This window comes from Astatotilapia calliptera, chromosome 7 (assembly GCF_964374335.1).
Source record: "Astatotilapia calliptera chromosome 7, fAstCal68.1, whole genome shotgun sequence".
In the NCBI taxonomy this organism is placed as follows: Eukaryota; Metazoa; Chordata; class Actinopteri; order Cichliformes; family Cichlidae; genus Astatotilapia; species Astatotilapia calliptera.
This window is the reverse complement of record NC_137428.1, coordinates 47,461,767-47,476,170: the sequence shown is the minus strand read 5'-3', so window position 1 is coordinate 47,476,170 and position 14,404 is coordinate 47,461,767. Positions and strand designations below refer to the sequence as shown.

Here is a 14,404-nt window from a genome sequence, read left to right as displayed (position 1 = left end):
ATTTCTTTTCCGTGCTCTCGCTGGAATCAGCTTTTAAAAGAAAATATCAGACATCGCTAACCACATTAAGACAGATTTCAGCCAATTTCTTCTTCTTTTTTTTAAACTTCAAAGTCGCGTACAAGAATCACGTTGTTTGTCATTTGTTGGGCTTTGCATGGCTCAGTGTGCGCCGCTGTTTGTGCAGGGGAAAGTGCTGCGAAAGAAATACACTGATCCTCTGTTGGGTCTGCCGCGGACTTGATACAGGAGCTCTGTTCTGTCATGAACATCCGCTACAGAGAGCTCCCAGGTGGGGTGAGAGTGTTCACTGTGCTCCAAGAACAGATCCCAATTCAAATTTTCATAGTTTGTCAAACCATTGCTGGCGTGATGCAAAAAATGTAGCACTGAAAAATATTTCCTGATTTGCATGGCAAGGCTGTCGCCCTGGAGGGTCACATAAAATGTCAGTTTTCATCTCATCATAGATGTTATCTGACAAAATATTCCTTGTTTTTGTCTGTTTTGCTCTATTCTAGGTGATGTTCATGAATTTTAAAGTGCATCCTTAAGTGTGAAGAGGGTGTTGGAGCTGAAGCCTCTTATTTCTGTAAGTTTTCCTCATCCACTGACATGACAAGTACTTTCTTGCACTGTATCACGCCAGCTTCTTTGTGATTTTGTGCCACTGCTTGGCACCTCGGATAACAGCTTCAGTAACAAGGCAGATGATAAGCTGTTGCAGAGAAAACACTATTGTTTTGGCAGAGCAGCACAGAGCGGCTCTCGCTGGTGTTTGAACATGCCAGGTTTTGCACCAGTGGTTGTGTTACCTGAGTTGCGTGTGTGTGTGTGTGTGAATGCTAGCCCATGTTAACAAAACTGTATCCAGCTATTTGCTTGTCAGCCACCTCTCACTCCTCCGTTGCTACAGACAGACTGCTTTTGATTTTGTTTCGCAGCAAATGCAGACCTCCACTCCTGGTAGTGTTCTGTCCTGTGTGCCCTCAATTGCCGCTTTCACTTGGGTGAAGAAAGGGGTCTTTTAAAGGCTCCCACAGGCATCACTCCAGGAACCTCTCACTGCTGGGACCTACAGTGTGCCTTTTAATGGACTTTCTCTCTGTGAGCAATAAAGATTATATCTGGAGTCAAATAGTGCTGCAGGTAACACTAGCCTAAATTAATCGGGTGAAGTCGCTGGGGCTGATCTCAGTGGTTTCAGCAGAGACATATGAAATGTACAGATGGCAGAGGTTGAAGAAAAGAGTGATCTGACCATCTGGCTAATCCTCCTGTTTAAGAATACCTATTAAGGCCCTGTCTAGTGCCCCTTGTGTCACTGGTAGGTCAGATCATCTTTTATCACAAACTAGAACTGCAGTTTGCTACCTGGGTATGGGACCAGTGCAAGAGGTCACAAGATAAATAAGCCAGGTTACGGATGGAAAGAAAGATAAAGAGAGAAGAAAGTGGTTAAGAAGATGGATGGATTGATTACTGAGTGTACTTACCCCTTCATCCCTCTGAAGTATGAGTAAAAATCAAAGAAAGCACCACTTTGGTTAAACTAAAAAGAATGATCAACTAGAGCAATTTAGGGAGCAATATTGTGGCTCTGTGGAATCCTTTCACAGATTTTGTTTTGTCATAGATAAAAGCGCTGAAGTAAGGAACTGTATAAAGATTGGGGGAAAACACCCAGGTGACTTAGGCTCGCTTATAATTCTATCAAACATCCTTAATTTCATCAGCTGATTTGCAAACTCAAAATCAAATTATTTTGTCTTTTAACATGCAATTGCTTTTCAAATCCAATAACATAACGGTAAGATGACAAGTGGACCCTCGTAACAAAATCACAGTCTTTATTGGGTACCAATCCTGTCGTGACAGCGATGATTTATGGCATCTTTGTTTCACAGGACTTTGGAAGGAAGAGGATGTTGTGTGCTTGAGTTACAAAAATTGAAGCCTTAACTTGCTATAAATATCCAGCGAATGATCAGAAGAGCAGTTATGTGTCTGTGGCGTCACTGGGCAGTGCTCCAAATGTGAAACAGGATAATGTCGATTATTGCGTGTTCACATTTAGTGTGTGGAAAACTACATTTTTCTTCTTCCTTTTTCGGTGAATCCAAAATGTTTTAATGCTCCATAAGGGAATTAGGATCAGAGCTTATATACCCATAAACTGACACACCATGTCCACGGCACGGGATTTCAAGCTGTAGGCGATATTAGTGTGGTCTTCTGAAAATCTCAATCAGAGCCGTAATGAGCAGTAAGGAAGACCACTTTATGCAGAATGATAGCCCTGTGTTCAGAGCTCTGTTGTTACACATAGCTGCTGTAATAGAAGTCATTTGCAAAGAGTTAGACAAGTTACCAGACAGCAAGCAGCTGTTGGGATGATTCGTAGTAAACAAATGAGCTAATAAGCTAATGAACCCACTGAGGTTACCTGTTTGGCCTCCCCCAGGAAAATGTCCTTATCTGCTCCACGACATTTGACTTTAGCTTTGTGTGAGAACTCAGCTGCATTACTGCTAATGGGCAGCATCTAACAACATTTAGTGTTGTTTAGTTAACATTACGCAGTTAACCTCATGTTAATCTTATGTTAGCAGAACTCTGTGTCCTCTTCAAGTTGTACAATTAGTTTACTGTTCTGATTCATCCACACATATGACTTTTCTGTGGTGGACAGGATACCTTAAAAGGACATTTTCAGGGATGGGAAAAGAGAAGTGAACTGCTAGAGTACATATGCGTGAGTGTTATGTATGTTGTTGTTTCCTATATGTGTTTGTGCTTGTATGTGCGTTGGTGTTTTGCACACTCATGCCTCATCAACATCCCATCAGAGACCCATCTGGTTTTCTTTGAAGAGGCTCGTGGAGCTGCAGCAGCCCTGGCTTTAAGGCAGGGCCAAGCCAGCAGCAGTTCCTCCCCACTTACACATAAGTCCATGGTGCAAGGCCCTCTGCCAGTAACATTATAGACCGACCCTTGTGGCTACTTCCCAAACCACCCAAGCTCATACCCCACTTTCTCTCTTCTATTGCCCTTGAAATGGGGCCTGCTCTAAATATTATCTCCCCCTGTGCTTTATCCCTCCGTTTATCCCTAAGTCTGCAGAGAGAAGAAAGGAGCCGTGGGGCTTAGTCACTTTTTCCCTTCTCTTCTCCTCTCTCCAAAACCACAGGCAGCGGCAGCGGCTTCCTGGAGATGAGCGCTTTTGTCTGTTGTGTGACCGCTGTGGCTTTAGGCAGATCCTCCTCTGATGAGGTAATGCGCAAGCTGGATGATCAGGCAGAGGGAGAAAGTAGGGAGGTGTAGGAGAGGGACCTCAGTTTGGATCTATATTTTAACCTTTGATTTATCGAGCTGGTTCTTACATCCACATCCTGCTTCACATGGAAGGCTGTTGACTTTAATCCCTGGATCAGAGACACAGTTGGCAAAGTTGAACTGCAGACTACTGATGAGTGGCGAGTGTCTGTGAAAAAAGGTTTAGCACACGGGAATATTTCTTGCATTTCCTCTGCTATTGGCTCCATTAGTAATCAGTAACTCTTTATCATTTTGGGAGTTTGTTTCCGCAGTTGCAGCAAAAAATATTCATAAATATTTGTTGCTGCAAAAGTTACAAAATCATTTTGCATCAATATACAGAAACATTTCAGTATTTGCAGATATCCAGATCTTGTCTTGAACTGGTGTGAAATGAAGCAACACTTTCATTATTCCCATTATTCACTTTGTGTTTCAGCTGCTACTTAAGAATTTCTTCATAGATTAAAAAAGGTGTCAAAGGTTTTGTGTGATTTTTATGTGCAAATTTCCACTCAAAAAAAAAAAAAAATACTGGAAAGGAACCTGCTCATGGTTATTTGCATATGTGTCTGGACTGTAAGTGTTTCCAATGCGTGTTTGCCCATTTTATCTTTTTTTTTTTTGGTAACTGCTGCTACACTCAGACCTCGGGCCTCCTGTTAAGGAGTGCCAGCAAACTCACTGACATTAAGAATGATTGGTTTCTGTTTTACCTGCCATGGGTCATGGAGGTCTGAGGCCAGGGTCAGCCTCTCTGTTGTGGTTTGTGCTACAGGAGATGTCACCGGGTCCTTAGATCACAGTGATCCAGCGTATTATTCTCTCCAGACAATATGCTTCTATACCTCTTTGCATTCTTGAACATGCCGTAGCTGGAATGAGGTGTTTTTTTTCAGCTGTTTGGTTTCCTTCAACACTTCATTAAAAACAGTGGGTTTTAAATACCTTGTGTTTGAATGTTGTGTTGACTGTGTAGGTGGAAAGAAGGAAGGTCAAAAAGCAAACAGCACATCTGCAACAATGGCTCTCCTGCAGTGCAAGCACTTGCTGTTAAGAGACTTGTCTCAGCTTTATATTTACGATCAAAATTTAAGCAACCCTGAATACAGTTCACTGCAGCATCACACAACAGCATAGCAGCCTCATAATTACAGTATTCTCATTAAAGTAAAATCCTGCATCTCATTTGAAAGCTGCCATCAGCAAAAATTAACTTGCCCTAATGGCCGCTGATTGCATTCCTGCAGTGGCCAACCCCCTCCTCCAAATTTAGTGATCTGATCATTTAAGTACATGCTAGCATAATTGAGGTCTCTCCCTTGATTAGATTTGCGCCAGCTTTTAACAAAGCCTGCTCGAACTTAATCCAATGACCCCCATTGTAGCAGGAGAGGATGGATGACATCGCTCCTGGTTAGCGTCAACATCAACCGTGCCGTCGAGCAATTAGAGGCCACGCTGATAAAGTAGCTGGACAACTATAGCTAATGATACAAATGTTCTCAAAGCTCGTGAGACAACAAGCTGAAAACTGAGCCACGTTTCATAATCCATTCATCTGACTTTATACACAGAAAGTTTTCAGAAAGGACTTTGAAATGAGAATTTAAGTTCAAGGAATCACTTCGGTTTTACAAATAACAAGCTTGTTATTCATATTATATTAGGCATGCAGTAGTAAGACAGCGCCTTTCACTGTAATAAAAGAGTCCTTGGAGTAAATTTGAATGTTTATTTAGTACCAAACAAAGGCTTACACCGACTGGAGCTGTCAGATTCAAGCAGTGTCAGTGGTTTAAGTAATGTCTCTGAGTTTTACCCAGCTACACAACATTCTTGTGTCGCAGGCCTGACCCACTGGGACTGAAACAAGCAGTTCAGCAGGGCATAGATGCGCTGTCTTTGGCTACTTCTTCTGATGACACCTGCTTGCCCATAATCACAGTTAGAGACTAAACCTCCTGCTGACCTGTGGCTGTGTGTCGCACGTTAAATCCTCTAATCTTCTCCTTTGTTCTCTGTCACCCTCGATTAGTTATGTAGCAAGAGTCAGCGAGAAGAAAGTATGTGCTGAGTTTCCAAGTACATGCCTGTGCTCAGATTAGTAACCTTTAAATGCTCCATGCATTTATGAGTCTTAGGAGCTTAACGTTGGTGTTGAAAAACAATTTTTTTAAAACCAAAGGGGCTCAGTATACACAGGTTCCATCTAACGTTGTAAACTTGATGGTGAGAAATTATGACTGGCTGATGTTACAGTTTTTTTTAATATTTTGAAAACAACAATAATAATTAGCATTTTAATCATGAAAAAAGTTAGAAACTGACACAACCAAAATGTTACAAATGCTACATAAAATTAAAGCCTTCATGAGTGACTCCATCACACACATTCACCTGACACAGAATCGTAGCTGATGTTTAGCTTCATTTTATCCTGCAGGCGACTATATGCAGTTAGGCTATGTCCGACTGATCTTATGATATAAGCGTCTTTTTAAGTACTGTGAGGGTTTTGAGGGAATCAAGACTTTGTTTATTGCTTCTTCCCATCTATTCTGTGTCTGTAAACCCTCTTCTATTCTTAACAATAGGATTTCACTATAAGTAGGTCTGGACAAGTTGAAGCTCACCTGTTCAAGCTGTAACTAATCATAGGACTATCTTGGCCTATAAGGTGACACGGGATGAGCAGGCATGCTGGTATGTAAGGAGGAACAAGAAATAACACAAGCAATTTTTGGATAGCAGCCCAAGTTTGTGAAAGGCTGTTTTCGAAATCAAAAGTTGCTTGATTAGCAGTTTCAGGATGTTTTTGCAATGCTTTTCTGATGCACTTTACTAAGTTTAGGCATTCAGTACAGGCAGACGAAGCATAGCAGGCCGGAACATTTAAATTGAAATAACTCAGAGTATGTACACCACCTTATCGAGGTTTGTGTTTTCAGGCAATTGACAAAAGCTGACACACAATGCGATAATTTACGGGGGTAACAATGCTGTATTATGTATACCAGAGACACTTAAGACTGAAGTAACTGGGAAATGAATGCAGGCCAAATTTATGTGCTTGTGTTTAAGAGGGCGAGCAGCTCTAGAGCATGTTTGTCAAAGCCTTTGGATAAGGCTCCAAAATACTTGGCTCCTTTTCAAATGCCGGTTTGCTTGCTGATAATAGAGACAGATTTTGATGCTGCTGCCAGTTTGTTGTTATATAAAAAAGATACACGCTCAGATATGCAGAAAAAAAGCGTGCCACACAGGCGTCACTGAAGAAAAATACACAAATCCAAATGATTTATCGCCTGGATGCTATTAATTTAACCTATGGAGTCTTACTCAATAATTAATGTCTATTGGCATATGACCCTATATGCCATACAGTAAACAGCATGTCTCATAACTATGTATGAGATCTTTAGTTAGCTAATATATGGCTGAAAGGCTCAGAGACAAGCCCTGGGTCTTAATAAATCAGCCATATCTAATGAACCCCCTAATTGTGATTTACAGCCTGCATGCCCAGTGCTGTGATGGAGAGTAAAACAGCTGTACAGAGAGAGAGAGAGCGAGCGTACAGAGGACGGGAATCATCCAGTGGCACCAGGCAGAAAAGAAACTCTGCTGTATTAAAAACATTGCTCCCTTCCAGCAACTGTGAAATTCTTGTGTGGGTCCCGTGAGACCTTTGTCCAGATATGTTACTTAATGCGATAAAAATCAAGCAGCTGGACGAGTAACCGTCACATTCAAGTCCAACCACGAACTGAGAGCAAGCAGAGAGGGATATTTACACACTCGCATAAAGCGCTCCACCCAATCCAAGTTCTTTTTGTAAATTATTTTGATTCATTGCCCATGGTTATTTTGCTTTCCAGTGGAAGACGTGCTATAGCTCCTTCTTCTTCTTTGTGTCTTACTGCTATACTTGCCTTTTCCTGTCCATTGCAAACTAACTGAAAACATGCCTCGTGTTGCTTGTGTGCCAGAATGTTCATATCATCCACTAGTCAGATAAACAAATGTAAGATGGATTTCATTATATTATGCACAATCGATAGACTGTCCACAGCTGACATCAGTCTTTCTGGAACGATCAACTCCACCTTAGTATTAAATATTTGCCCTGTTTCAAGGACTTAAGTCATTGTGAACATCGACTGCTGTGATTGGCTAGATTAACAACCTAGTTTGAAGTTAGGCCTTGTGCACCATGAACAATGTATATTCTCTGCAAGGTAGGACAATGGATACTTTGTGTGGTTTAAAGAGGCTCTGATCTTGGAGCACGCACGCACACTTCTCGACACCCAAGGCTGTGGCTGTGTATAGTTTTATATGTGTTTTTACATTCTTCATATTCCAGACAAAAAAATGCACTGTGACCTATTCTGTTTTTATTGCCTGTTTTCTTCTAAACCAGCTACAGGGCTGTCTCTTCAGTATTTCATTTCTCTCTGCTACAGTATACAAGTGTTTATTGACTCATCCAAGGTATCAAATATTAACTATCACTTCATGCATAACTGTCATTTAAATAATTTCACACACACAATACACACATTGAAATATATATATATTTATATATATGTATCACCAATAATTTGCCTTCTTGACCTCTACAGTTACTGTTAAGTTTTTAATGTTCAATTTAACCATGAGGTTTTGCATATGTAGACAAAGTAGCCTTTCTTATGAAAAAACAGATGGCAAGCAAGTTTGAAAATGAATTTAGTAATTAAAAAAGTACATTTGAAAAATTTCCTTTTTTAAAATTTCCATTTTAATTTAAAAAGTGTTAATGTAAATAACTGAGGAAATGTTTTTTTGTTATTGCTGCTTTTTATTGTAAAACGAGCCACATTGTAAATTCAGTGTAAAAATGACACAATTGGACAAAGAAAAAAAAGGAATGAAACATTTAAAATATTCAAAAAGCAGCACTGAAACCTTCCCTGCTGGTACCTTCAGGGTTAATGTGAGGGAACACAAATGCACATAGAACAGACATCTGCAACAATGTTGCTGTAAAGCATGAGGAAGACACACAATGTATGCTTTAATCGGAAAGATAATTTCATAATATTAACTCCACTTTAGGAAAATGTAAAGATTTTATATTCTTGGATTTGCAGTTTCGGCTACATGCATCTATAAGCATCTGATACATTAAAAATGCAATCACATTCCCACCATCTTTACTCCTTGCATGTTGCGTACATGTTAGCCACTATCAAAATGAAGTGAAGAAAAGCCCCATGTTCTTAGCAAAGATGACTTGGTAGGGCCATCTGTACACATTATGCATTTAAAATGGTTAATAATTGAATAAAACTATGTTTTTATTGACTGACTGAAAGTAGCATGCGCCTGAATAATGCATTCATTTCATGCTAACAAATCGTCAAAGCTCTTTCTCAGATAGGGAACAAAGCTTATTGTCAGCGGATAGAGCAGCAACTGGGATTACAATGGGGACATGCAGTGAAACGACTTGTCAGTCCTAATCTAGGATTAGCAGGCTTTCGCGCCTCCCGGGTGCTCTAAAAGCCACCTGTTTGGACGCTCCTGCAGATGATGTGACACACTAGAGCTGCTTGTTTGATTCTAATTCTTTTGTTTGCATCAAAGTTTTAAAGGATTTTGGTTTTCCATTACAATGGCACGATCTAAGCATTTAAAGCATTGGACGCATTTAAAAAAATACTATTGCGGAAAATCTGCTCAAACGGAATTTGTCACTAATTGAGATCGTCCGGTCCTTTTTCAGAGCACTGTATCTGGGTATTAGCACTGATTATGTCTTTTCACCCTTGTGTTCAAAGATGCTATAAACATTTACTGTTTTTTAGGATTGCTGTGCTTTTTTTCCTAACGAAGAGCATTTTTCAGGATGTTTTTTCGGCACGTCATATCAGTGATGCGTTTCTGAGACCTGAATTCTTCTGGACCATTATATCCTCTTAAGTCAACAATTTATGAATTATAACTTTGAACAGGGTAAGCCAATGCAGTAAATTAGGACTGAAGAACACTGAACATGTCTGAGCGTGTCTGATGATTGTTCTCAAACTTAGCGAGACCCTCGAGTCCTAAAATTACTTATTAAAGCTTTTTTCTGCTGCTTGCCTCTGGGCTAATGTGATCACTCATGTGTGAGGGCAGCTGTTGTATCGCCACAAGCTTCTGTGATAACTTTGTACTGCCGCTGTCACCCTGAAATATACTTTTGAAACTTAATCCTCTGGAAAATGAACCCAATTTGATTGTTAATCTCCTTGATGTATTTGATTTAGTAAATATATTTGCATTCTTCTGAGATATTTTAACTGCACCCAGTTGCACCTGTGCAGAGTGAAACACTTTAATATTGACTCAGTTCTTAAGGATGAGTTCAAGTACAGTTAATGTCTTTCTCCCTGAAAAAGAAGGACTTTATGGTTTTGTCTTTATTCTTAAGATAATTGGATTCACCCTTCTTTACAGCTTCTCAGTGACTATATCGGAGGTCAAAGCACAGCAAGGCTTAAAACTTGTGCAACAAGCTTATTTGTGCATCACAGTGGAGTTATGTTCATTCCCAAAGGGGTCAAAGGTTTCTGGTGCCTTCCAGAGGTCAAAGGTAATTGCTTCAATTAGTGCCATCAGCTCACGCAGATATATACTGTAGCATAATACCTCACATAAGGTGTTTGTCATATGGCAAGCTGTGTGTGCTTTAAGCTGATACAAATCAAAGGTGTAAAGAGGTCAGCAGAAAGCGAGATCATAGACGAGCGCATGCTGGTGTAGACATTTAAACGAACGAGCAGAACAGAAACAAATGTGTGTTGGTTTTCAAGGGTCCTCAAGTAATTGCCATCATAATGTAAGCCTTGTTTCCACCCGACTATAAAATATGCTCGTTTATGAATGTTCAGTTTTATTAAAAGTTACATAATACTCAGACTCATAGTTTTGATTCAACTTTTGGATGTGGCCTTATATTTATTATGCATATGCATGCATATATTCACAAGAAATTACACCTTTGAGCACGATTAGCAATTAAAAACATACTTTACTTTGTATTCCTCACATTGTGCTTCATTAAACAATCTGTTTCTTAATAGTCTTTGGAAGCTTCCAACTTATACAGATACCTTGTACTTCTATAATCCTTCAGTATTTGTTACTATAAATTTTTAGGTATAATTACGTCCGCTGTTTGACTTTGTTAATGCGACATATTATGAGGCATGCCTTAGAACAGAAAATATTCACACTGACCAGGGCTTCTAACTACTGTGAGCGAGGGGCTGCAGACAAACAGTCCCTTTGAGCCACTGAGTGTTGACTTTGGTTTTCAATGGTCTCTTCATTGGTTTACGCTGTATCGTTGCCATGAAGTAGATAAATGTATATGTGTACTGTATTTGTGTTACCTAGGGGTGTGTTCACATGCCAGGAAAAATAAAAAGCACAAGGGAGAGTGTTGGTCACTTCTGGATTTCTGGGGGTCTGCGGTTTTAGTCCGGCATCATCGAGGTACAGAGGCCGAACACACAGGCCCAGAGCATAATGAAGTGTGTTTACGCCCACTTGACAAACGATGCATTCATAATTTGGTAACCGTTCCACCGTTGGCTTTGATTAAGATTTTTACATCAGCAGGACTAATGGAGACATCAAACCCTGTGTTTGCTCCAGGTGTCCGTATGATGACAGATGAAATCCTTAAACTGCATTTTTTTCATGCTGGGGAGTATAAAAATATTTTCTTTCCACATTCTCATAAAGTAGGAAGGATTTCTTGTTTTGCTTTTTGTTTTGTAAATTGATACTTGGAAAAAAACAACAACAATTTTTTCCAAGTAAAATTTTATATCATTAACATGATTTTAAAATATATTGTATATAAACATATTGCACCTGATATGGTATGTTAATGCTAATTAAATGACAGAAATCCACCAAATCTTCTTTTTCTGTCTTTGTTTTTGTTTTACTGATTTTCAGTGGCTCATCTGACAGACTGAACATTTTATAGTTCTGATCTCACTGTGTGGAACCAGTTTAACATCGCCACCATATTACTGAAGGTACAAACTACACCTTATAACCAATCAGCAGTTAATAAGGCCGTCTCTCATGTAGAGAAATATGTTTGTTTGGTCTATTTCCAGACGTGATAGAAATAAAATGTTTTCTATGTAAGTTAGTTGGGCAGCATTATCCCCTGTGCCTGTGTGGGTTTTCCCTGTGTTCTTTGTGTTCATTTGTGAAAGTGTGGAAATTCTGTGTTGACACTGTTAAAAAAAACATTTATAACATTGCCTCCAAACTATTTCATATCTGGTATGTAAACTGTATACCAACATCTTCACCACTTGTGTTACACCAAGTTGTTAAACCAATTATATGAATAAACCTTCAACATGTTGTGTCTGTTGCAGACAAAAATTGACGTCATCTGCCCTCACAGAGGCAAATGACATTGTTTAAATAAAGTTAGAAATTTAAAAAAGCTTTCTTTCAACTATTAGATTATATTCTTACAGTTTAGAATCACACCAGTCTGTTAAATAAGAGCTAAACTTGTACTTTGTACCTTGCCTAAATGCTTCTTCTACCCTTCCCCTCTGAGTGCCTTGTGGTTGTAAATATTTTCTGACAGAGCCGCTCAGTGTAACATACTCGCACAATAAGTTCTATTTACCTGAGATTTGTGGAAGGATTTGGCTGTGATGGCTGATTGATGCAGACACTGCTGGGACCCAACAGTCATGCACAGCATCCGCCCACTGTATACCTTCTTTCATTGTTTCACCTAAGTCATGAAAAGGTCAGAGAATACCTGCCTTTGCGTGTGATACGAAACTACAGCAGTGAAATAGAACAGCTACTTGTTGGTTGCACAGCTACAGAGCTGCCTCTGTAAGTGAAATCCAATGAGCTGGAGTTTCAGAAAACAAAACTGCTTTTCTTGCTATTAAGCCAGTGATGAAATTGGCTGGTTTGGGGGGGTAACTGCTGCTGCTATTGAACTTTTCTATTTTGGGCAAAAGACCCATGATGAGAAATCTCTGGGAGAAAACAGGGCAGCATGTGTGTGTTCACATTCCACATGTCTGACCTATGACAGTGCCCTCTGTTTGCAGCGCTCTGCGATGATCTAATGAGAGTCCAGACAGACATAAGATTTAGGAGTTGGGGGAGCTGCTCTCATCAAGTCCAGTTCTCCCTCTTTTTCTTTATTTATCCATTGAAAGAAACCACATCACCCATTCACACCTGTGAATTCTCAATGAACTTCATTGATGGTCACTAAACAATTCCTTACGTTTTCAGCAAAGCGAACGAACAAAATCAAGTATGTTTGGATATTGTTTGTTGTTCATGAATTTTAAGAAATTTTTCTGGTTCATATCAGCTCATTTTATATTACATCTACTTTTAATTTCATTATGAGAATGTTCTATTGGAAAGCCAATGCAGAATTTCATGTTGACGTATGCCAGATCAAAGAAACTGGAACTTAAGAAAACATCGGAAAATAGGAAAAAACGCTGCACAAGTGCACAAAAACCTCACGAAATACGACCCAAGTGTTTCTGGAAAGACAAAAATGTGACGAAAAAGTTGCAGAAATGACAAACTAACAGTAAACGGGTGATAAAAAACATGTATCTACAGTCTTATACGAAACACACATTACTGATATACTTTAGTTTCTGTCCCATTAACGTCTCCTCCAAAACACTTCTGCTGGGCTTTGTTGTGTTCTTGTATTTATTGTTGTAAACACCAGTCATAATGTACAACTTTTGAGAAACTTGAAATGCATGGCTTCTACAGTTTTCCATGCGTAATGGAGAACTTTTAATGACAGTGGCAGTGTGGTTTAATGCTCCAATAAAATGCTAAACATCATGGCTAAACTAGCCCACTGCTCTGCTCTTAGCATCAAGCACTTTTTTCTGCAAACGTCTCCCTGCGTTACTTTGTTGAGTTTAAAAGTGGCATATAATGTGTAGACATGCAAAATGGTATTGTGCGAATGCCATTGATAATGTCATCTTTCTTGCAGAGAAAGACTTGGAGATGGGCCTCAGTGTTCCATTTAAAATCTTCGGTTTGGTCTCTTTCACCTTATTTTCTTGTTGGGCCTGTCCAAAAGACTAACAATTCCAAGAAAAGTCCTTATTTTCTTTCTCCTGATTTTTTCTCCCTTTCTTCTTATTCTCTGTCTCTTTGGTATTTCCCACTTCCTTAGTTCTGTAAAGCTGGGACGGCTGGAGATTTTACACCCAATTGGTTGAGTTGGGGGCCTTTGTCGGAGCCCTTCTCCAGCTCCACAAGTGGCAGAAGGGACCTGGGTTCTGAATGGCGCTTTGTGTACTGTTTTTCTAAGAGGGGGCCCTCTCTCTCCCGCTCTCATCTGTCACAGGTCCCTCTCCGTCCACGCTCCACAATGCCTGATTGTTTCTGCCAAGTCGCCAGGTTCCAGGCCAGATCTGAACAACGCTTTCTTGCCAAATACCGACCCTGGTTTTCGTTTTTCTTCCACACACAAAGGGATTCTAAGTTACTGTCCACGTTTTAGAAGGAGACTTAGATAGCTGTCCACCACCAGCACTTTATTTGCCGAGTGCATTTGAGAGCTAAAGGTTGTAAAAATTTCCATCGACAGCAAAGGAAAGAAAGGACCATAAACCAAAAAGGAAAAATTGCTGGGCATACATTTATTGTGATTATTAAAGACAGTAGGTGAAAAACGTGCATATTACAAAGATTTAATAATGATGCTATTAACAGGTTGTTGGATTCCTGGAGTCACATTAAAAAACAAAAACAACAACAACCAAAGCAAACACGGAAAACAAAGCAGAAAAACTATAAATGCACGGGGATGAACAATTAAGACTTCTCATTCAACAGTGCATGCTCTGTTCAGTTATCAAACAGGCAATCTAACCAGTATCACTTTCCAAGAAACATCTTAGGCAGGAGAACCGTTTCCAGGGGAAAGTCTTGATGTTTTTCTAGATATCTGACAATATGAAAAGGCTTTGGGAGAGCCTCGGAGTGATGCCTGTGAAAA

At 39.7% G+C, this 14,404-nt stretch overlaps 1 protein-coding gene across 7 annotated transcripts in view; it reads left to right on the top strand.

The window, feature by feature from the left end:
* Positions 1-14,404, top strand: part of LOC113026379 (transcription factor SOX-6-like) — a 106,344-nt gene that overhangs the window by 15,764 nt on the left and 76,176 nt on the right. For 3 of the 7 annotated variants that reach the window (XM_080303769.1, XM_026175104.2, XM_080303768.1), the window contains exons 2-3: positions 522-592; positions 3,191-3,273. The exons of 2 other annotated variants lie outside the window; for them this stretch is intronic. In XM_080303769.1, coding sequence (XP_080159895.1) covers positions 3,269-3,273 — 5 coding nt within the window. In that variant the 5' untranslated portion in view covers positions 522-592; positions 3,191-3,268. The remainder of the gene's footprint in view (positions 1-521; positions 593-3,190; positions 3,274-14,404) is intronic. 2 more of the 7 variants (XM_080303770.1, XM_080303772.1) reach the window with 1 other exon arrangement.